We start from the raw sequence: 25,329 nt of genomic DNA on the forward strand, positions 1-25,329 counted from the left end.
TTAAACTGTTATTGGGGAAATCTATTAAACCAGAATCATAAAACTGAAAATGCTTTATTTAATTTAAGAACTATAAATGTATAATTTTTAGCCTATTTTTTATGTAGAACTACCCCTAATTGAAGAACAATTTGACTTAGCTACATTTCTTTTTCTTTTTTTTTTTAATTGATTTTTAGAGAGCAAGGGATAGGGATAGATAGAAACATCAATGATGAGAGAGAATCATTGATCAACTACCTCCTGCATGTCCCCTACTGGGGATCAAACCCACAACCCAGGCATGTGACCTGTCCAGAATCAAACCTGGGACCCTTTAGTCCGCAGGCTGACACTATCTACTGAGCCAAATGGGCTAGTGCTACATTTCTTTATTGAGTATTTCCAAAATATCCAACTTTATTTTTATAGACACTACTTGCTTTTAGCATTCAAATTGAATTGGTTCATATAAATTTAAATTATATAATTGCACAGCTAGTTAAACAAATTTTGAATTAAACAAAAATTGAAGGGGATTGTGGCTGACAAAAATTGTTCTTGTAAATACTTGAGTTTTAAAAATATTTTAATCTTATAAAATGTTTCAGAAATGCTACTATAGTTAGGAATTTGAGAGTGAAATTATCAGGAGTAAACATGAAAAATAGGTTAGATATTGTGATAATGAATCATAGATACACCTACCGTGTTTCCCCGAAAATAAGACATCTTCAGAAAATAAGACCTAGCGCATGGAAAGATAAGATATCCCCTGAAAATAAGACCTAGTGCAACTTTGGGAGAAAAAATTAATATAAGACACTGTCTTTCTTATTTTCGGGGAAACAGGGTAGCAGCATGAACAAGTATCCGAAGGAATCTGTTGAGTGAAAAAAAGCAAGTTACGAAAGAGACCTATGATATTTTTTACAGATGATTTAGTAGTAAGCAAGACTAATTATATCTTGAGGGATCAATCAAGACTTGGTAAAACTGAAAAATAAGAAAGTGAAAAAAAATTTTTTAGCCTGGTAGTTCCTTCCAGAAAGAGGAAGGGTTATAGTCATAAAAGGATGCATGGATGTTCTTTTCTTGAGTGAGGTGATGTGCATATGGATGCTTAATTATTAAACTTTATAATGCATCTATTCATATAGATATTTAACTAAAAATTAAACTTTACAAAGAAGCAAAATAGATTAGGTAAATAGAATGAAAACTAACAAGGACTAAAACATAGATAAATATATGCCCTATCAAGAGACCCAGTTAATAAATAATGGAACTTGAAATACTCATTGTGTATATATTTTTTAAAATATATTTTATTGATTTTTTTACAGAGAGGAGGCGAGAGGGATAGAGAGTTAGAAACATCTATGAGAGAGAATCATGGATCATCTGCCTCTTGCACACCTACTGGGGATGTGCCCACAACCGAGGTACATGCCCTTGACTGGACTTGAACCTGGGGCCTTTCAATATGCAGGCCAACGCTCTATCCACTAAGCCAAACCAGTTTCGGCTGTATTTTAATTCTGAATATTTAACCTAATTATGGCATTACAGTGATAAGAGCATTATCATTCTAAATACGGTCAGAACTACACAATGTTAGAAAAATAATTACTACTAAGTACAATAAATTCATTTTCAGCAGAAATTCTACTGTGTTTCTAAAATGCATGACTTCACTCTTGCCAGACAATAACCTGACAGGTTTTTCATCCTAAAGTTCAAAACCCCACTAGTCACTAAGTAGACTTCACCTGATTTAGAATCATTTATAGAAAGGATAATGTGCCCGAATCCCATTAACCTTCCTTGGCCTTTTAATCAGTATTTTCCCTAGATAGAAGTTTAGCTGTTCTTATACAACCCTTTATGTTCAACATTTAACTATTTAGAATGTTGGTACTTAAGTGCTTAGATAATATAGTTCTTGGAGTTCCATTAATATGCAATAAAATACTATACAATACATGTATCCTGTAAAATAAGCAGATGATACAGAATTTTTGAGGAATAAATTTTCTACAGTTTAACTGGTGAGTGAAAAAACCCTTTCCAACCATTGACAGTGCATTTCTTAGGCCTGGTTATTTCCTTTTGCATAATGCTTTTGAGATTCATCTCTATTGTTGCCGGTGTCAGTAGTTGGTTCTTTTTTATTGTTGAGTAGTATATCATTGTTTGGCTGTGCCACAGTTAATTCATCAGTCGATAAACATTTCAGATGCCTTTAGTCTATAGCAATTATTAAGGCCTGTATAAACACATGTGTATAGGTTTTTATGTGGACATAAGTACTTATTTCTCTTAGGAAAATATTTAGGAATGAAATTGCTGGGTCATACGATAAATGTTTAATTTTTCAAGAAACTGCCAAAGTGTTTTCCAAAGTGGCTCTTTTCTTAACTGTCCCAAGTGTCCTGGATTAATGTTGCTTCTGTCTAAAGACTTCCTTTTACATTTCTTGTAGCAGGTGGCTAGTGCCAGTGATTTCTCTTGGCCTTTTTGTGGGGAGGGGAGTGTCTGGAAAAGTATTCAGCCTTCATTTTTGGAAGATATTTTTACTCCATATATGTCTGGGTTGAATTTCTTTTTTCCTTTGATACTTTAAAGATGTCATTCGATTGCTTTAGCTTACATAGTATTAAATCAGAGGTCTGATTTCTTTTCCTAGTTTCTTTGTATATAAAAGTGTGTGCTTTTGCCCGGCCCACATGGCTCAGGCGGTCATAAACCAGGCGGTCATGGTTCAATTTCTGGTCAGCACACATGCCCAGGTTGCAGGCTTGACACCCCACCCCCCGTGTGTGTGTGTGTGTGTGTGTGTGTGTGTGTGTGTGTGTGTGCGCACTTGCTCGGGAAGGAGAGGGGGAAGAGGTTCAGGAGGCAGACATTCAATGTGTGTATTCATTGGGGTGAGGATTTGTTTTTCTTTGCGGGGGTGGGGGAGGCAGGGACAGGGAGGAGGGGTGCTGCTTACTTATATTTGTCTTCAATTTTAACTAAATTCCAGTCATCTTGTGTGGAATTTTAGAGGCTGAGAGTAATAGTATTTATCCAAATATCATGGGAGGTTGAGTCAGTGTCGTCAGAAGCTGGGCTGGGTCTGGGTGTTATTGCTGTGAGTTCTGTCAGTTCACCCTAGCTTTTGCATTCATTTAGCTGTGGCTGGTGCTGCCTAAGCAGGGGGACCTAGAGGATGGGGGGGGGGGGGGGTTCCCTCAGTGTTAGAACTCCACCTCGGCCATCAGTCATCCTGTACAGCGGAACCACGGTGGTTCCCTCTTCACTCTGCAGCTGCATATGACAGGTGGCCTTGCTGCTGTTTGTCATTCTCTAAGGGAGTGTTCTCTGTTCTCTCAGCCCCAGTCTTAGGACCCCTGTGTGTCTGTGGTCCATGAGAGGAAATGGAGCTGGTTTGTTTTTTTGTTTGTTTTTTCATTTTTCTGTTCTATTTCTCTCTGGCAGCCAAACTCTGCCTTAATCTGTGAGTGGTTTTGAAGAGTTTCTCCCCCCCCCCCCCCCCCCCCCCACACACACACACACACAGTGGGGAACCCCTGCTTGGTGTCAGTATGGAGTCTTTGGCCAAAGACAGTCCCCTGCCCCTCTCCGAGGTGGAGAGATGTTTTTCTTCTACCTTCTTCCAGTCCTCACATTAGTCTTTTCCTGTGCTCTGGGCGTTGTTGCTTTTTCCTAGTGGCTTAAGGCTTTGCTTCATAGGAGGGTTAGAGACTATGGAGAAAAACTATTTACACTAATGGACGATTTCACAGATGCTTTTAAGAGGATTCTAGTCAATGGACTTTATTTTGATCATAGTTACTTAAAATAACACAGAATATTTAAAAGCTGGAGTGAAGGTATTTTTTCATTTGCTGATTTTATTTCTGCTTTCTGAAACTATTTCAGTAATCCTTATTGATAATTATGAGGGGTTTTGACTTTCCCAAACCTTTTTAGCTTTCGGAATTATCCTTTTTTATTTTTAAATTGTGACTGTTGAAAGTCAGTGGTACTAAGTGTGCTCTTAAGTTAAAATGGAAATATTCGTAATTGTTAGAAGGAACAAAGTAATACCCTATTCAGTGATACAACGATGTGTTTTAGATTTTAAAAACCAGGATGAACGGTATAATTTTTTAAAATGTGCCTTTATTGTTGAAAGTATTACAGATGTTCCCTTTTTTCCTATTGACCTCCACCTACCCCAGGCCTTTACCACATTATTGTCTGTGTCCATGGGTTATGCAAATAACTCAGCCATACAATTATGTGCTTTAGATTTTAAAATCCAGGATAAACAGTATAAATTGTTAATGTGACTCATTAGTTTGATACCGTTATAAATGCCAGACTACCTTTTTTTTTTTAATTCTCATTTTATTTGTAAAAACTCTTCAGTCCTCAGAGAAATGATCAAATTGCCAACATGACTGGGTTCTGATGAGCGCTCTCTCTTGGCTTATAGTCGCCTTCCTGATTTATCCTCACATGGAAGGGGCAAAATAATTATAAAAAGCCTTGGATCTAGTTTTAAAACATTAAACAGAGACGGAGACCCCCAGAATACATGGAATGCCATTGTCACTTTTAATAACAATATTTGACTATAAAAAAATTAAATTGAAATAAACTGCTTTCCTTTATATTTTATAGGATGGTATTTAAGAATGCAGAGAAAAGGCAACCTGTAAAATAGGTTTTTCTGTTGGATTGCCTATTCCAATTCCTTCCTTCATTTACTAGCTCTGTGATCCTAGCAAGTTACCTACCCTCTTTCATCTTCAGTTTCTTCCTCTGTAAAAAGGACTTAACAGCACTACCTGTCTTCCGGGGCTTTGAGAAAAGTTCAATGATAATCTCTGTAAATTGCTTAGCACATAGCAAGCACATTCATTGAGAACCCTCGTCATCATTTTTGCTATTAACTTAAAAGGCACTTGAAAATAATACAATTTAAAGAAGAAAAATTTATTTTAGATACAAACTACTTGAAGGTAAAGAAAATATAAATAAAATAGCCTTACTAAGATAATTTCTTAGAGCATGTGTCTGATCAAATTATTTTAGTTAAAATATTTCAATTACATGTAAAAATAATCTTACAATACATCTAAAATTAAAATATTTAAATATTTTAACAAAATTAGTTTGAAAAATCACGCCTTGTCACATGTAATAAATTGTAAATTAATTTTTACAACTATGCATTTTAATTAAATTTTAGTAAACAGCTATATTATACTCAAACTTTTTTGTATGTCAACTATATATTTCTATATTAAACAATGAAAGTTGATTTTTAAATAGCAGTTGTGGTGTGTATATAAGTCTAAAAGCTGATATTGTGGCAGATCTAAGCATTTCTTAAACTATTAAAATAGACTGTTTTCATGAGAAACTGTTACTGAACTGTATAATTTAGGTGGTTAGTGCTGGTTATTTGACTACCAGTTTCTTGGAAAATATGTGCCAACCCATTTCTTTTATCACATGAAATAAAAAAATCAGATGTTTGAAAACGTTGTGCCCAGGATACAGAGTCATATTACTATTAAGAATATATTGGATTTCTGTGAATTTATCAGTACATTTATAAGTCTAAAGAGGTATGTCTTTCATAAGGAAAATAGAAATTTTTAAAAATAAAACATTGCAATATTTTTATTTTCTTCTATCAGATGATTTATAAATACATTACTGTTTTCCCTGAAATTTCTCAAAAAAATTGTGTTTTCTATTAACCAAAATATATACATATTATTTACTATTTACTTTTATAAAGGTTCAGAGGTCCAAAGAGATGACATTCTGTGGATAGCCATGGCAGGGACTCATCAGATATGGGCACTCCTACTGGACTGTGGCCGACTACCAAAGAAAAAGTAAGTGGCAGCATCTCTTTGGGGGTAAACTGCACAACTTGGAGTTCACAGAATTCCCTTTCGCAAGTCTCCATCCTCTCCACACTTACTGTTCTCTCAGGAGGTGCTGGGATATACTACCATAGCAAATAGCCCAGCTAAGGCTCGGTCCTTTGCTCACTCACTTAGATGCACTGGGAGCACTGCTTTGCCACAAAAGCTGATGTGGCAGCCACCATCTAGCGCTCTGCCAGTCATCCTGACAGGGAGAGAGAGGGGTGGTGAGCCGCTTAATGCCTCTTAAAGCTTCTATTCAGAAGTGACACATCACTTCTACTTACATTTCATCAGCCAAAGTAAGTCTCACAACCACACCTCATCCAACTTCAGGGACCCTGGATGAGCAGTTGCACTGAGCGTCCAGAAAGAAGACAGAAGGCATTTGTGAGCACGTTCTCTTGACGCGCACTGCAGGCATCCCCACTCGTTAGTCCAGGTATTCGAGTGCTATAAAGCATCGTGGCTGACAGCTCAGTGTTGTAGTCAGGCCTGAGATTGAATCCTGGTGTGCCATTTACTATCTGTGCGAGCTTAGGGGAGCCACTTTAACTCTGTGTTCTTATTTATACTTCCCTCTTAGGTTTGAGAATCAGTAATATGTGTTAAGAACTCAACCTAATGCCTGGCATATTCAGCAAATGGTTGTAGCTTTGTTGCCACTGGTGGGGATGTGAAGGTGAAAAAGTGGTGTCTCTACAAAGTTTCTTAGATCTTTTTCGATAGAGCCTTTTCTCTTCTTCCTAACACCCCAGGTAGAACTGATCATAGTCTTCCCTGTGATTTCCCTGCACTGCTTACGTAGTTATGTCACTGCCCTGGTAAGTTCGTCTTCTCTTCCCCTCCCCCCCTCTCTTTTCCTGTCTCTCCTGGTCTGTTTTTGGTTGCACTTATTTGTTAACAAAACTATTTTCTTACTAGACTGCCTCTGAAAGAAAAGAACCCTTTCTCATTCATTTTTTATGTTCCCTGTAAGGAGCCAGTAAGGGTTTGCAGAAAAAAAATAAATGAATGAAAGTATTAGTCAGAAAGACTGTCAATTCACCATAGAAAGTGCCTGTCATCTCGGTTACCTTTAACAGTAGAAAGGAGCAGTTGTATGCATAATCCAAAATATCAGATAGATTTCAAATAGTATGTCTGTGTTCGCTGCTTTGTATGATGTTTGCAACAGTTAATTCAACAACTATTTATTAAACATACTGTATGCTAGGCAGCACTATGCTAAGCAATAGGAATGAAATATGTTCACTAATTAAAAATAAAATGAAACGATGTGGTTGCTGTCCTCAGTGGGCTTCCTGAGTAATAACCAGATTAGCAAACAAACAAGACAGTTTGGAAGGTGCTGTTTATAAAAAAAATTACTGCAGCTGTTCAACTTGAAATTGTCCCTTGTGTAGAAACTACTAGTCTAAAACCTGATAGAGGAGTAGGACTTAGACTGGGAGAGTGGAGGTTTTTCAGACAAGAAATGATTAGTATGTCAGTAGAAGCCAGATCACCAAGTGCCTTGTGAGCCCTTTTAAGAGATTTGAACATACTCTACATGCCTTCCTAGAAAATTTTAAGCTGGGAAGTGACATAATAAGAATTATTTTTGAAAAACACTGGGAACCGTTGGAGAGGGACAAGACTAGAGACATAGATAGCAGTGTGGAGGCTGTTACTGTTACCAGGCAGGAGATGATAGTAGCCCAAACAGTGAAGTGACCAAACATTTCACATGAGGCGTAATTTTAAATAACAGAGATGGCCAGAATGTTCTGAGAGATGGCTGTGTTGGACCTAAATGGTCAAGAGTGGACTAAATACCAAATAAGTAAAATGTTTACTCTCCTTATTAGGAAAGTGTCCACCCAGATCACATTGACCTGATCATAATTTTAAGGATGGTTTATCTTTGTTACTGATCTTCAAGTGGGAATGACTCCTAACATTTTAGAAGTTACTACTGTTTTCCAACTCTTTCTCAAGGGAACTCCTTTTTAGATTAATACTCCTTGTAGTAATTACTTTTAATTTATTTGTTTGACATGTTAATTATTATCTGTATTTCTCTGACTAGATTTTTTCCAGTTCCTTAAGTGGCCATATTTTATACATTCTGTATCCTTTTGCCTCCATCCTCTGCTTCCTGACTTACTGAGCTTTGGGAACATGTCAACCAAGAGTGACTGATGGTCATTTTAGAATTTTGTATATTGTGCCATATTTGGATGTGATATGCATGGAATCTCTCATTATTTGGCTTCAAAGTCAGCTTCTTCTCTTTCCTTTCAATCCTTCCAGCATAAAATCAGAAACTATTGTGTAAAATTTTCTCTGCATTACATAAGGAATCCTGCAATAATCTTTTAAGTAGAAACTTCCCTAGTGTATATAAGAAATTGATTTGTTAAAGCAGCATAATCATCCTGTATTTGTTTCTTAAAGTGAGTAATGCTTGAGCTGGTTGTCGAAGTAATCTTTCAGTCTACTATGAATAAGAAAAGTTTTTAAAATGGAAATTCAAGTTTAAAGCTCGAATTTAAATAATTCAATAATCTTTTTAATTCCCTTTCAGGACCTAATGTTGTATGACTCTAAGAAGTTAAAGTGGGATCTAGCTGTACCTGTCCCTGACCATTTGACTATCTATCCCATCAATATCTATCCCATCAATGAAATAATCACTATTCTTATAATTCTAACCTTGTCAGGGATTTTCTGTCTGACCACTGAGAATAGTTTCAGTTTTATGTATGTCAAAAATGTAGAAAGGTCCCTACACAGTGGATAAATAAGTTAACAATTAGTAAAACTACAGTAAAAACTGACTTGCACAATTTAACCAAACCAAGATCAATAGATTTATTTTTTACAGTGCTTACCACCATTGATTTCATCATTAACACTCATTTAATAACTAAATTGGATACATATAACAATGTTGATTTCACCTATGAATTGTCTTTTCCAGTGACTTAAAAAAAGGAACCTGCCTTCGGTTTGCTGGAAGTGGAAATGAAGAAAATCGAAATAATGCATATCCTCACAAGGCAGGTTTTGCCCAACCATCAGGTCTCTCTCTGGCCTCAGAAGATCCCTGGAGCTGTTTGTTTGTAGCCGACAGTGAGAGCAGCACTGTGAGAACCGTTTCACTGAAAGATGGAGCAGTGAAGCACCTTGTAGGAGGAGAAAGAGATCCCATGGTAATGAAATCCCTCCTGCACAGTGTGCCCAGACACTTACAAACATGCACTTTTCTGAACTGTGAACAATTCATAAAATTGGGGGGGAGAGCATTCTTGGCCTATCCATAGGTTAAAGTATAAGACAAGTCAAAGGAAAGGTGAATATAAAGAAACACAAAACCATGTAAGAAAAGCAAACTCACTGCAGTTTATTATGTATAAACTAGAGGCCCAGTTCATGAAATTCATACACAGGTAGGATCCCTAGGCCTGGCCGGCGATCAGAGCTGATCCGGTTCCCCACCTCCTTCCCTCACTGCCCACATGCTGCCAGTGCATGATTCCCCCGGCCCCTTCTTCCCCCTCGCCGCCTGCACCCTGCCGCTGGTCACCTGCCATGTTCTGTGCCACCCCTAATGGTCAACACACGTCATAGCGAGCAGTTGAACTCCCATTCTCCCAGTCGAACTCCCGAGGGGACACTTTGCATATTAGCCTTTTATATATATAGATGTCCAGGCTTCAGAGAGAAGGAAAATAATAATATGCTAATTAGACTGGTCAGCTGAATGACCTTCTGGATGAAGCTGGGGCTGTGAGGGCCGAGCCCCTTGCACCAATTTTGTGCATTGGGCCTCTAGTTTATTAATCAGAGAAGAAGAAAGTGTAAATTAGATATTTGGCAGGATGGTGGAAAGAGTACCAAATTGGTCAGCTTGTCCTGTTCCTGACCAGATATGTGATTATTGTCAATAAAACCATAAAGTAACACACATTAATATAAACTCAAAATTCTATAGTTTTTATTCTAGTCTGAATCAAATGCCCAGCCCTATTTATATGAAATCAGATCTTTTCCCCTTTATCTTAAGCAGCATATACAGCCATCTTAATTTTCACTTTATATGCTAACACAACACTGTAGAAATTTTAATATGTGCTGTTTTTTTTTTTTCTTTTTTTAAAAAAGAACTTATTTGCTTTTGGTGATGTTGATGGAGTAGGAATCAGTGCAAAGCTTCAGCACCCCCTTGGAGTAACGTGGGACAAGAAAAGAAATTTACTTTATGTGGCAGACTCGTATAATCACAAGGTGAGTCTTGACAGAATTATGTAACACCTTGTTTTTCATCTGTGGTATTTAAAATGCTGAAAACCCTGTGAGCCTCCTACAGTTGCCACTCTAAAATATAAAGAGGAGTGACAGTCTTTGACAGCTATATATAAGACCTCTTTTCTTGGTCCGTCCTTTGCAAAGAGGGTATGATGGTACTCTGAGCTGGGGAAAGGACTAATAAATAAAACATGCTTCCAATGGATATACCCAAAATTGGGAATTGCAACCTATCAAAGCTGCTTAGTAATAAACTCAGTAAATAAGAAGGTAAGTAGCACAGAAATTAATATGTCATTTAACAGATGAACATTTTTTAGTTGCATAGTTGTAGCACCTATCAGCAAATAATTCTGTTAAAACAGAATTAAAAGCATTTCATTTAGCCAACTATTTCTATTTTTTCTAAAGTTCATGGAAGATAAATATTGATATTTTGTGATGAAAGACTATAAATTTAATACAATTGAGACAAAGGAAATCATTACGTTTAACATAAGTATCAAATCCTTATTAGCCAATGTTAGATGCTCATGAGAAGTCAGTCCAACCATATCCCATTGTGAGATAAAAGAATAATATTTGAAACTTAAAAAAATTTCATCCAAGTTTTCTTCCAGAGGGTAAGATATAACTAGGGATTTTACATAGTTTTCAGCTCTCCCCTGAGACTATAATTTGAATGTTAGGCATTTCCACATTTTCTTGAAAAAGCCAATTTTTCTATGATTTTTTTTTTTAAGAATACTAATCAGAAATTCTCTGGCTTGACACTGTACTTTTCCATACTACAATACAAACATGAGCTTGAGTTTCAGGTATATGATTTTTTTCTTTCTAGATTAAAGTTGTGGATCCAAAAACAAAACAGTGTACAACATTAGCAGGAACTGGAGATGCAAGTAATGTCAGTTCCAGTTTTACCGAGTCAACCTTTAATGAACCAGGAGGCTTGTGTATTGGAGAGAATGGCCAGTTACTATATGTAGCAGACACGAATAATCATCAGATTAAAGTGATGGATTTAGAAACCAAAACGATTTCTGTGGTAAGTAATCTTAAAGTATACCTTAAAGGTACCATTTTATGAGTAACTCTAAGATCTTCAGCACTGACTGCACTTTTGGTTAGTCGGCCTGCAGTAGTGAAAGTGAAGCATGTAGGTAGAGGAGTATGTGAATGTCTCTCTGAAGGATATCATATTATTTTTTAAGAGAAAATTCCATTGTGTCAGAGTGTTTGAGAAAGATACTGGGAGTTGGAAAGAATTTGAACTTTCAGAAAAGGAGGGGGGAAAAAGGGCTCCTCTGTTTTTAAATATGTGGACACACTGATACAATTACCCTCACATACTGTGTGGGTTGGGTTGTTCAGTCTTATATTTAATGATTCTTAAATTAGCATATAATTGTTTCCTATGGTGAATCCATTACAAAATCGTCTTCCAAAGGAAGCTCAGAAGCCATGTTTCTCAAGACATTGAAAATAGGATAGAAAGAAGTTCTCATCGGTTTTTAAAGATAAAAACATGGTCTCCAATAAAATGTTTAAGTTCCCCTGAGTGTATCACATTTGCCTGAAAAAAATGCAAGTGTTTGTTTTTCCTAAAATTCTAGGAATTTCCAAGGCATGTTATGATGACAATTTGTTTTTATTTTAAAGCATGTAATTTCAAAGCATGTATGAATGGCATCATACAGTTGGCAATGAAAATTATAAGAGCACTGGGGGCCCAATGCACGAATTCATGCACTTTGCAAGGAACTGTGGGCCACAAGGCTACGGTAGGCACAAGGTGGATCTCGGCCCATCCTCCGTACCCCTGCCCAGCCCCTCCTGCTGCAGCCCCTGGCCCCATCTACAGGCAGCCCCATTCTGCTCCCATTGCCACTGCTCCCACACGCCGATGGCACCAGCCCCGTTCACACCCACTGACGCATGGTGCAATTGGGGCTGGTGCAAGCAGGGCCAGCACTGTCAGTGGGCTTCTGCTCTGATCACCCCTCAGGAGCAGGGGGAGGTGGAGAAGCCCTCAGGGGCAATCAGGGTCAGCAGGCACTGCTAGCACCCGCTGATGGTGCTGAGTGACGGGGGCCGGCACTGGCAGCAGATGTGAGTGCTGGGTGGGATTGCGCCGCATGGGAGCAAAGAATTTTTAATAACCACTAGAGGCTCGCTCCACCATCCCACTGCAGCCAATGCTCATCATGTTCCGTACACACCCTGGTGGTCAGCGCACGTTATAGCAACCAGTTGTTCCGCCATCTGGTCTATTTGCATATTAGCCTTTTATTGCATAGGATTATTATATAGGATGTATATTATATCCACTAAGTTTAAATTGATATAATTTAATTTTAAACATTGAACAATTAATTCTGTTTCAATCATAAGTATTAGTAATTTTTTTGTCAAAACAAAATATATTTCTGAACCTCATTTCAGCCTGAAGTCTAAAAATAAACTCTCCCTCTACAATTATTTTAAAGTACCTGTGCTTGAATAAACAAATTTTCTTATTTCCTAGCTCCCAATCTTCAGCTCTGGAAATGCTATGGTAGATGGCCCATTCCTAGTAGAAAAAGCAGAAAAACAAACAGTACCCAAACTACCAAAATCAGCTCCAGCCGTTCAACTCTCCACTGTGGCTGCATCTCCGGGACAGACTCTGCAGTTCCAGCTGAGATTAGACCTCCCGTCAGGAACAAAGCTCACTGAAGGGGCACCCAGTTGCTGGTTTCTAACAGCTGAAGGTATGGGAATAATCTTACAAGTGCCACTATTTCATAAATTCTTGATGCTTAATCTTTCTCATTTGTATATGATATTTTTACTCTCTAGTTGGGCAACATTTGACAAAATAGATCTAGACCTAACCCCACTTTAGCAGTTTTCCTTAGCAGTTTTCTTTAGTCTGAAATTCTTTTATTAAGGAGCAGTGTAACTCATTCAAAATTACTCAGTCATAGTTGCCTGCATTTGCTAGTAGGCAAATCCATCACCTGAGGCTGACCTCTGTGGTCTCAGAACGATAGGTCATCCAATGTTAGAGCTGTGAAAGGCACCTTCTATTATAAAGAGACTGATGACTCAAAGAGATAAAGTGATTATAATAACTACTGATGTTAATTATGGTAAATGCTCAAGGACATATATGGAATTAGGTCCTGCATGGAATTTTAACCCAGTTCTGCTTATAATTGGTTTTGTCCTTTCCATTGTGCTACCGTATTTTCCGGCGTATAAGACGACCCCCCTAATTTTACAGTTAAAACATAGGTTTAGGCCTATATTCGCTGTATAAGACTACCCCCCACTTCAAAGAAAAGACTTACTTTGCCGTCAAGATCTGCAGGTAATTTTGTGCAATTTTGGTCTTTTGCCCCCGATTTTCGGTTGACTTTTTTTCGTTTCAAAAGTCGTCTTACATGCTGGAAATACTCTCTCTCAAACTAACCCTAAAAATTGATTTCATTTTTTTAAAAAAGAAAGTTCAAAGCCGCACCGGTTACCCATTTGGATGTTGTGAAAGTTTCTAAACCTTACTCTCAGTGTCCGTACTTACCTCATGGTCCGGATGAGTAACAGTCCACAGACTATCCTTGGAGTGGCACTCTGCTAGAGACTCCAACATGCAGAGCGCAGAGGGAGGAGAGGGGCCAGGGAAGCAAGCAGGAGCAAAACCCAGAGAGTGTCCAGCTGCGTCCAGAGTTATTAACAGATCAGGTAAGATAAGGACTAAGAATTGATAATCGATTTAATGCTAGAGAGTTAGCTGATGTCCTCTGAGAGCCTTTCAGAATGATGCAGGTGAAAACAGAATAGAAGGAAAAATGGAGAGAACAAATCCAAATATCTCAGGAGTTTAGCTGCAAAGGTAAGAGGAAATAGAGCAGTTGCTTAGAAGAGGGGGTGGAATTAGAGAACGGCATGTTTATTGATAGCAAAGATCCAATAGAGAAAGCGTTAATGAGATGTGGTGGCTATCCTTTAGGATTTGCGAGGGGACGGAACCAGGTGCACAAGTAGATTGTGGACATTTGCACAGAAGGCCCCATGTGTGACCCAGAGTTGTGGAGGGTAGGTGCTTGTGGAGGCTCTTTTCTGATGCTTCTGTTTTCTTGGGAAGCACGGGCCATCAACTGAGAGGGAGTGGGAGGGGAAAAGGTTTTGGCGGTTTGAAGAGAGAAGAGGGTCATCCAGGAAGATGGGAGGGTGAGTACACCAAGGAAATGGAGTGTGATTGCTGAATAGCTGGAGGCTACCCGTCATGGATGGAAAGCCAGACTAGCCACATGGAGGCTGCTCTCTCCAGCGAAGTGTAGCCATGGGGTGCAGGCAGTGCAGGTGTGTGTTTAGTGTTATAAGCAGATCTGCTACAGTGGCAGGTCATGTGCCATCCATGTGTGTCTCTGGAGTCCTTATCCAGTATTAATTGTGTTTGCCACTGTGCCTTTCAGTAATAATAGACTCTCACAGGTTCTTTTCTAAAGAATTAAGTTGATTTTCCCCTTGAGTATATGTTTTTATCGATAAAAACATGCTTACATTTCACTGAAGTAACATGACATGAGCTCTTTCCAATTCAGTTCTTTGGTGGTTTTATCTTTTGCTTTTCAAGATAGCATCTATCAAATGTTTTAGAGCTTTCAAATTGCTGTTTATTTCAATAGTATCATTAAGGCTTGACTTAAGCCGGAAGCCACATTTTCTTCTTTAGAGATGCCAGACAGAATTTATTCTCCATTACTCGCTTCCTACAATAAAACAGGTTCCAAAGCCATATTTTAAAAGTATGCCATTCAAGTAGAAAAATACACTTTTGGAGGATGTGTAATTGAAAACAAATGAATTACTATGAGCAGGATCCAGGCTAATAATTTGTATCGTTTTAATCTAAGAATACTTCTTGTTTGAGCCTATTTTCAAAGTACTCAGTCACTATAAATTAATTAGGTGAAGATTTTAATATGTCTTTCAGTCAGTGTGAACTTATCAATTTATAGTAAGGAATCAGAGACCTGCCTGCCTTACAGCTGTGCTCTCTTGTCTCTAACATACACTGGGCCCTAATTTTAAAGTAAAATATTAATTGTCCAGAACCAAATGCTGACTTCTTGTCTCTCATGATCTTCCTCTGTCCTAGTCTCCCACGCTCTTTCACACGTTCTCACTCAGTCTTCCATTTCCTCCCTGGCCCTCCTCCTTCATGCCCTCTCACTCACTTTTCTTCTGTGCGTTACCCAGATCCAGGCTCTGTGCCTTCTTACCTTGGTGCATTCTCAGGGGCAGCTAGTGTCCTGCACAACCCACGTGGAGTCCACACCAAGAGAACAGAGATCTTGGTGGCTAGTCAGGAGGGACTGCTGGGTTCCAGCTTGAGAACCTGGCTCTGGGGTGTCTGAGCCTGTGGGGAAGCCATCTCCCTACTGCCCACCCCAGAGAGGGCTGAGTCCTGCAGTACCAGGAGGGTGTTTGGCGCTGGCTTTGCAGACAGAAAATACATTTTATTACTACCCAGGCCTCCATAGTTCAGACAAGTTTTCAACGGCCAGTTTAGCTGCTCTGCCTGTGTCCATTGGTTTGAAAGCACTGCATCATTTGGAGATCACTGCTAGTTTAACTTCTCTGTGTGAAATATAGACCAGTGTGTTGATTTTTAAAAGAGGGTATTGACATGTTGAACTCTACTTTGTCAAACACACAAATTAATGTTGATTCATTGGAATATAGATAGGGATGGTATTAAAGGAAAGTGAGGTAGTTTATAGAGCAAATTCTTAGCTATTTTATCACGTGTCTAAAATATCGGTTCCATTTTTACTGTATAGGAGCAAAGAAGATTTTTGGAAATTATTTTATAGGGTACATTTGTACACCTACGATTAAAGGACATTTTTTCTTCTTGGCCAGTTGTTTAAGGACAATCACTTATTTTTAAATTTTTGTCTGTATAATCGTAGTTTCAGCATATGTGAAGTCTTTAAGCAAAAACAAAACAAAAAAAAACAAAACAAAAACCAAGCATAAAAAAAAAGCACCACTAGCTTATTATAACTTCACAAATCGCACATGTGACATATCTGAGAAATATCTAAAGAAACATTTTCTGTGTTTTATTTCAAGAATTAGGTATTAAGTCCTCACCAGTTTGGCTCAGTGAATAGAGTGTCGGCCTGCAGACTGAAGGGTCCCAGGTTTGATTCCGGTCAAGGGCATGGACCTTAGTTGAGGGCACATCCCCAGTGAGGAGTGTGCAGGAGGCAGCTGAATGTTTCTCACCGATGTTTCTATCGGTGATGTTTCTATCTAATAACTCTTTATTCCTCTTTCTCTCCCTCTCTGTAAAAAAACAAAGTATATTTAAAAAAAGAATTAGGTATTTAAAAAGGCCCAGTTTACTTTGCTCTTTGATTTAAAATATAAGAAGTTTCCCACCAGCCTGCTGTTTAGCAAAATCAAACATTCAATAAAATAAAACATACTCCTCAGTTCAGAAATAAAGGCAGCCAAAGAAACTTAAAAATCATTTTTAAATAATTGTTTAAAAGTTCCTGCATAAGAACTCTGGATTTAACTCTTTAGATTCTCACCTTTTCCCTTCTCCTTACTCTTATTTGGCATGTTTTTCTCAAGTTTGATATATTAGTCAACAGAATAATAGATGGAGTAAACTAAAGAAGAGATGGAGAGGACCAGTAAAGACAGGTGCTCTGAGTGTTGGCTCATCCTGAGGCCAAAAGAAAGACAGGAAAGCTCAAGAGTAGGCCCAGAGCCGCCTCACTGCTGCATTTTTTCAGGAGCCAGTCAGTCAGTCATTGGGTTACGCTCATTGTAGCCTACTTCAGATGTCAGGGAAGCACGCCCTGCACTTCCCAGCTGCTGGCCCTTCATCTCTGACCCCCTCTAAAGCTGAACGTCTGCAAGCATGTGCTTCCTCAGGGCTATGCATGTGTTCCTTCTGACAGAAGGCACTAGATGAATAAAGACATTTAAACTTAAAGCTTTTAAATACTAGAAGATAAAAGTTTTTAGTGGTTTATTAGATTTCTGTTACGTACATCTATGTATTTAAATCTTGGAAGAGTTTTATGTAATAAGGAGGTAGACATAATCTCAGCTTTTACATTAGAATAATATATGCAGTATTACTTATTTCTAAAATAGTGTTATTTTTTATTATTACCTTTTGATAGTCAATAATGTATTACAATCTTAATTTGCAAGTCACTGCAGAGTTAATACATTTGTATTCCCTGATTTTTTTTGTAGTTTTTATATTTTTATCTTTCTTTTAGAGTCTTAATAATTTACCTTTTACCTCGTAGGCAATGAATGGCTTCTTCAAGGACAGGTGCCATCTGGCGAAATAGAGAGCATCGCCGATCAACCAACCATCTCACTGCAGGTTCCTGGGGACTGCTCGTCACCGGAAGCTGTCGTATCTGTCAGCGTGTTTCTGTATTACTGCAGCGCAGACAGCAGTGCCTGTATGATGAAGGGGGTTTTGTTCAGTCAGCCTTTACAGATCACCGATGCCCAGCAAGGCTGCACAGCTCCAGTAGAGCTCAAGTATGCGTTCTAGCAAGCTAGCTAGCAACCCGTCTCCACCGCCGTCTGTTCCTCATCCTCACTGTCACTGTAACTTATGACAAGCAACTTCACTCCTGCCTCTGGACACCCACTCTCAGTTTAGCAGCTGATAGTAAAGTACAGCTGTGCTCCTTATTTAATTATTTATTATAAGCAAACTCCTTCATTCTGGCTGTACCAGCTAAGCACTGACAGTCATCTGATCCACGGTTATCTCTGCTGCTATTTGGCACACGACTTAAGTCCACACTTACAGAATATTATCATGAGATAATTTGCAATGCTTGCTGATAACAATAATGACATGAAGTGTTTTAACTAACTTTTTCTACATTTATTAATAGCAAGCAGCACATTTAAATGTGTAATTTCACAATAACTTTAAAGAATATCCGAGATCCAGTCCACTGTTTGTATAAGGACACCTGACATTCAGGGCATAAGGTCTGTTCTAGCCTTCCCTCCCCCAAAACTCTGTCCTCAGAGTAGGAGCTTAGAGGACCTGGATGGTAAATGTGTCCTTTGTTCTCTTTTGGGGTTTTCTCAGTTGAAATACGTTGAAAAGAGAATATATTTTTATTATGTTACTTGCTCTTCTAACTTACCATTATTAATGCCTTACAACTCTATATGGAAAAGTCTCTAAGGACATATAGACTCACTCCCTTAACTGTTTTCTCAATGAACAGCCTTACCAGGCAATGAATGAGTCCTTAGAAATAGGGCTTTTCAGGAGGAAGGACTTAGGGTCGCATTCCTGTGATATTTTTAATGATAAAAAATTGTGACAGCTGAATTTGGCATACATGGTCTGTGTGTTTTAGAAATTCACATAATATAGGCATTAAACGCAGGTTTGTTGGGTGCCCGTATTTTCAGGTCCTATATTCAGAATTTAAGTAAACGATCATTTATTGTGATGTTTTTTAAAATTACTTCCAAGTGAATTTCCATGTAATGCACTTTCATGCTATTAATATGTATAGTATATCCTAATACGTTACTCTTTAAAATGTTAAGGTTGAAACATACAGGGATTTGATAACACTTGGGTTTTTTTAATCCCCAAAAATGTTGAAAGTTTTTTATTGTAATTTCTCTTTATAACTATTTCAAAGCCTATTCTTATTTTTACTAAAAACTGATTCAACAGGTTTGTGGTTTAATCAGCTTACAAGCTTTTTTTTAAATCAGATGAACCACATTCAATAAATATTTATAGACAGTATGCCTTTCTTCCCTTCAAAAACAGTGCTAAATTTGAAATATAATATTTTAAGCACCACCATCTACCTATTTTCTTTCATTTCTTGAAATATAATTGAACGTCCTACCTCTTCTTTATTCAGGATACCTAAATCTCCGCAGTAAGGAAATGCACAGATCAGGACTTTGACTTCATTAGTAACCTGCTAATGCTATTTAAAGAGAGGTAGAAGTGTAAAGAATTATGTTTGTAATTACCTCATAAACCTTTCCTCAAAATAAAAAAAACAAAAAAAGTTCTATAATAAAAGGCAAATAGCCATGGCTATTTTTTTTTAATATCATTTGATTATAATAATGCCAGTTGGATAGGATGAGAATATTTTTACTTTATCTTTTCCTATTTAAGGATATAAACAGTTTCACTCTCTAATATAAGTTTATACAATTTTAACTTGATAATTCAAAGATTATCTGCTAATAATTTTTTAATATTGTACACAAACACACATATTATATGCATTTTCACCTACATTAAAAACCCAAAAATATTTTGAGACTATCAAATACTTGTCTAGACAGTGTTTTAGGTTAGTATTTCTTGACTTTCAAAGTACAGTTTTAATGAACATTCTTATTCTTACCCAGCTACCAGTCTGCATTGTTTTTTCACATTCCAATTATTATTTATATGATGAGTAGGATTTTTTGCAAATCATACTAAAGCAATATAAATAGCTTCCTAGAATTTGTGACTAACATAAACCTCTTATATAAGAGGAAGTATGAGAAGGTTTATTTTTTTAAATTTCTTGATCCTTGTCTGCCTTCTATTTACTATAGGAATATGTATATTTTTAACTTGCTTTTCTCCTGCATAAATGATGATATCCAGAGATGGTGGTATAAGTCACCTTAATCACAGTGCCAGGGGAGTGGCATTACAAACACTTTGACATAATACCTGGAATCTTTGCCATAAATTATTCTATTGGTTTGCCACTATTTATAGCATTTCACAAATGGTGGAATTTTTTTTCTGCATTTATACTTTGGATTGATATGATCCCTGAAAAGTTTTGCTAATCTTGAATATGCTTTCTCAAGCAAATATTTAACAACTATTCACAAGGGGAAAGTTGATAGTTTAATCACCTATAACTTTGGCAAATTTCAGTGGTAAAAAAAAAAAAAATTCTCCTTAACTATTGTAATAATATATTTAGTTATAGTATTGTCAGGCTGGAGAAAACGATAAATCTTAAAGCTACAAAAAGGGTTTAATATGTGTGGATGAGTGTGTCTGTATATGTATATATGTATGTGTGTGTATACATACTCAGATACTAAGATCAACTCAGGAATTTCTCACATACGTTTCTTTTATGGTCAATATAGTTTTGAGCTCTAATACTGAAATAAGACATTTTCTGCTTGTTTCTCCATAGTTAAAAAGTTAGGAAAGATATTGATAATACTATTGCTATAATATAATAATTGTCTTCTTATATAAAAGTTACCCTTAATTTATATCTGCCAATTTAAAAATGTTCAATCTAACCACTATATTGGCATCATATTTAAGAATCATCATAAAAAATCAACTAAATTCTGCTCTAGCTGGTTTGGTTCAGTGGATAGAGCATCGGCCTGTGGACTAAAGTTTTCCCAGGTTTTATTCCAGTCAAGGACATGTACCTCAAGTGCCCTGGTTGGGATGAGTGCAGGAGACAACCAGTCAGCGTGCATCTCACATTGCTATTTTTCTCTTTCTCCCTCTCTTCATCTACTTCTGTTTCTCCCCTTCCCCTCTCTTTAAAAATCAACACAAAAATATCCTTAGGTGAGGTTTAACAACAATAACAAATCACCTAAATTCCATAGTTCACAATTGCATAAAAATATATGCAGAGGAACTATGTCAACTTAGTTTTCCTGAATGGTGGAATTATTTATGGCATTTTTTTTTTCTTTCAGTAAACAATGTGTTATTTAAAAAACAACTGGAAATGTTTTGGAAAGATTTTAAATGAGCTAAATTGTAAGCACTTATTATATAATAACTTTTCTTACCAAAGATTAAAACATAGTTTAGTGCTCTTGGATCTACCAATTCTAATCTAAGTATGTGATTCGTGAAGACAGAAGTGATTGTGGCTTTTTCTGCTGGTGTTTTGCTGTGTAGTAGAACGTAGTGGTGAAGAGCAGGAACTCTGCAGTCACTGGATTTAACCCTATAAAAGGGGGCTACTACCCCTGCCTCCTAGGGCTGCGCTAAGGATCCAATGAAATAGTGTTTGTAAAGCATTTAGTAGTTAATAAAGCTGTTAATTATAGACTTAGTTAGTAGTAATAACTTATGACAATAAACAAATGACTTGACATTGTCTCTGCAACCACAATTTCTAAACTATTTCTCTACCAACTATTTGATATGTTAATTTTCACCAGAGTTGGGATTCAAAATGAGAAATCCAGTTTTATAATAAAGCATATTACTATTTTATAATCTATAATGATAAAGAAACATAGCTGCAATTTAATTTTTATTTTAAAGACTTTCTAGAACTGAGTCATAAACTTTCTTTGAGAGGGTCTAGACATACTCACCCAAACCACATCCTTGTAACATACTATGGATGGTGCTTTACAAAATCTTCAAAATCTTCATGCCTTTTGCCTCAGGTGAGCTTCCAGGTAGCCTAAGGAATCAGACAAGTAGATGTCATGTCCATTTTTGCAGCATAGGAAACAGCTTTAGCTTGTCGGCATAGGAAGGTCAGATCCCCCAGACATGCCTGAGGCTGCAGCGGTGCCTGGCGCCAATGACTGAACGGGGGTGATGGGTGGGTCTTTTATTTGAACACAGGTCTCCTCATTCCCAGCGCTGCTACTAGATGTAGAGGGAGAACAAACTGAGCAATTAGGAGTACTTGTTTCCTTCTGTGAATGCTTTCTTAAGCCTTTTGCAGTATTTAAGTAAATAAGGATAATAGCTGAATTTCTTGAGTGCTTACTTTGTGCCTGGCACTTTTCTAAGTGCTTTATATCTATTAACTCATTTAATTTTCACAACCACTTATGAGGTATTACTTTTTCTTATTTCCCTGGTGGGGAAATAGAGACACAAGGAAGTTATAAGCCCTTACACAAACATAATAGATCCCCCATTTGGGAAGGGCTGTATTGCCTCTCAAAGTTGTCTTAAATACAAATCTTTCAGTTATATCTAGTAACTAATCTATACAAAGAACCCAAAAAATCCTAGTGATGATTGGTTTTAAAATTTAAATTAGCCCTAGTGGGTTTGGCTTAGTAGATAGAGTGGCAGCCTGCAGACTGAAGGGTCCTAGGTTTGATTCTGATCAAGGGCACATGCCTGGATTGCAGGCTCGATCCCCACTGGGGCCTTGCGGGAGGCAGCTGATCAGTGATTCTCTTCCACCATTGATGTTTCTATCTCCCCCTTTCCCTTCTCTAAAATTTATATATATTTCAGCTTTTGGGGTTTTTCATTATCACTCATCCTTCAGAGTTTGGAACAATCTGTAATTGTTGTCCCCCAAAAGATTTTCTCTTATCATTCTTTCTTAAATGCAGATTTTTCTTGGCAGGTGGGTGTATTAAAGGATTAAATAGCTTTTCAGTATTCCAACAATATCATTCTAATTGGTCTTCAAAAGGTGATTATAAGACCTTACCATAAAGTTTAACTGAATTCATGCACAGAACTGCCTCAAGCCCAAAATACTCATTTATATTTAAGGAAATTTTGTTTTAATAAGCAGAGTGAGCTCTAGAAACATAATATTTGGCCAGTCTGTTGACACACACAAAGGTCTCTGCTTACTTCATAAATAACACTGTGGTATGCAGACCCCCTCCTCCCAACAGTGACTCAGGTAGATGCGATTCCACTGCAGTCGAGTTCTCCCCAAGTCAGCCTATTATTCCAGCTTAAAGGAATGGAACAAATGATTCATTGCCACACAGGTACAAAAACAGAAACATCTTTTCATTGTCAGTTTGCTCATTTAAATTAAGTAATATTAGAATTTGTTAATTTTGCTGAATCTTATTTCTACAATCCACAAGAAACTGTACATCAACTTAGAGGGGTAATGTCATCCTTTAGAAGTAGAATTTCCCTTCTCACTATTAGTCACCAAGATTCTTCCCGTGGCACATAAATAAGGAACTTAAATAAAGAATTCACACTTACCATAAGGCACTCTTGTCCTAAATAAAAGTTCTTTTTTTCCCCATTTCCTTGCGATAGGGTACTATCACCAATGGTGTTAAAAGTTAGGGGCTCAGCTAATCTGCCCCACATGTATACATGCCCAGCCGGCCTTGGCCCTGTGCTAGACTGCGGGTGGGCCTGGCTGCCTCGGGCTTTGAGAAGTCTGACCACAGAGCCTCGGGGCCAGGCCCGGAGGCAGCCTCTGCCAGACCCCTTCCATGGCTGACTCAATTGAATTTTCAGGGCTGGAGTTGGAAAGCGAAAGCCCTAGACACTGTTGAGGAGTGTTTGCCTAGTTACAGGTATTCATTGTTTGGGGTGTCCCTCCTCTTTGCTGGCATGTCCCTCAAGTCTACGTACCAAAGGACATTTCATCCTGTTGAAGACTCCAACAACCAAAAAAAAGGAATCATAAGTATTTCTAATGCCCTTCCAGCCTGTACCCGCACCCACACGGGAAAGCACCATGCCAGCAGCTAAACCCGTGCTCGGGGCGCTTCTGTAACTGCCCGGGAGTGGCACGAATTCTTCCCCTAAGCAGCAGCTTTCAGACCAGTTGTACAGTAACACGGAGCTTGGCAAAATTGTCAGATTTTTTTTAACATGCAAAATTTGAAACTGAAAAAAAAAAAATTGAAACGAGTCAGATGGGCAAACGAACAACCACTTCTTGCTTTTCATATACTTTGTTATGTGTTTCCATTCGAAATAAAGCAAGATGAGACCTCATCGTACTGATGGGGAGAGAAAAACTAGCTCTCAGATTTAAGTAGGCTCCATGGAAACATTGTTTTTTATGATTCGTTAGCATGCTCTGCTCGTGACAAATGTTAAGGTATGTCGGAGAAAACATGAGTTGATAAATGGTGGTGATGAAGGATAAAAATAGGACGTTCCTCTCTGAAGATGTAGGGCTCTGTCATGAAACAGTGCTATTTTTGGAACCTGTGGTCTGTAGTCGCTCTGAGTCCCGGCAGAAACCCATTGGTTCTGTAAACCTGTACATGGTGTTCATTGCTGTGCTCATGACAGTGTTTAAAATGCTAACGGGTTTTGTGTGTATACAGTTGAAATGTTTTGTTCACGCATGCGTCTGATATTCAGCATCCAAATTTACCGGTAAAGAAATACCCAACCACTTCCTCTCCACACCTAAGGCTTCCTCTCTTTAAAACCAACAGTAGTTTCTATGGAAGTTTCGCTGAGGGACTGTGGTTACAGAAATAACAGATATAGCAAGATTTTGCTGTGGTCAGTTTTTTTCCTAGAATTCCTAATAACTGTTTTCCAAGGAAAAATATCCTATGTGACTTTGAGATTCATTTCTCTCTATTTTGAGGTATACCTTCCTGATTATATTTTAGGTAGGCTAACAAAAAAAAACAACGTTAAATTCTTACTGTTAGGGCCCATTAAGAGCCAGTTTAGAAATGTTTTAATTGCTGTCATTACTTAACATGTGGATTATGGACAAATCCAAATTTCCTGTGTGACATATAATTACTTTCCAATTGTAACAACTCATCAGTTTGTCCAATTTTAAAGACAAATGCTTCTCTTTTGTGTTGATAACGTTGTGGTTTTATTTCTGAGAATAGAGTTGGTTTGCTGTGCTGACTTCATTTCATGCCTGTCATTCCAAAGGTTTGATTATATTTATTCTTTTTTCCAAAGATGAAAAATGCAATGAAAATCCAATTTACTAGGACATATATTGATATTTCTAGACATGGTCTAGTTCTAAAAGAATTTACTTGGTTTGCATTTTTTAAGTGTTTCGTGTAGCCAGATTAATATATTTTTATACAACACTGTATTTCTACATTCATTTCAAGACTATATTCAGTGACTTTTTCAAGTTACCTGTGTTTATAGCAGATTGTTTGGAACGAGTGCGCTGTGGCCTCTGTCACGGAGTCAGAGTGTAAAACGTGACTGTGGAAATGAGAATGTGCTTATGCTGTGCACTGAGGCCTAGTAGCCCTTTTCTAAAGCTTTGTACATTTTTTCCATGAAACATTAAATATTTTCTCTCTAAAGCCATGTTTCTGTTTTTCAGTATGCTTTTTAAGTAAACTA

At 37.6% G+C, this 25,329-nt stretch overlaps 1 protein-coding gene across 2 annotated transcripts in view; it reads left to right on the forward strand.

Annotated features, from left to right (window-relative positions):
* Positions 1-19,810, forward strand: part of NHLRC2 (NHL repeat containing 2) — a 39,858-nt gene extending 20,048 nt beyond the window's left edge. Inside the window, exons 6-11 of one of the 2 annotated variants that reach the window (XM_045582126.1) lie at positions 5,783-5,882; positions 8,881-9,112; positions 10,065-10,187; positions 11,050-11,256; positions 12,736-12,961; positions 15,456-15,706. In XM_045582126.1, the coding sequence (XP_045438082.1) occupies positions 5,783-5,882; positions 8,881-9,112; positions 10,065-10,187; positions 11,050-11,256; positions 12,736-12,961; positions 15,456-15,613 (1,046 nt within the window). In that variant the 3' untranslated portion in view covers positions 15,614-15,706. Of the gene's footprint in view, positions 1-5,782; positions 5,883-8,880; positions 9,113-10,064; positions 10,188-11,049; positions 11,257-12,735; positions 12,962-15,455; positions 15,707-17,536 lie in introns of those variants that run through there. The other variant, XM_036439107.2, reaches the window with a different exon arrangement.
* The last annotated feature ends 5,519 nt before the right edge of the window (positions 19,811-25,329 follow it).

The sequence above is a fragment of the Pipistrellus kuhlii genome, unplaced genomic scaffold (genome assembly GCF_014108245.1).
Source record: "Pipistrellus kuhlii isolate mPipKuh1 unplaced genomic scaffold, mPipKuh1.p scaffold_m20_p_15, whole genome shotgun sequence".
Classification (NCBI taxonomy): Eukaryota; Metazoa; Chordata; class Mammalia; order Chiroptera; family Vespertilionidae; genus Pipistrellus; species Pipistrellus kuhlii.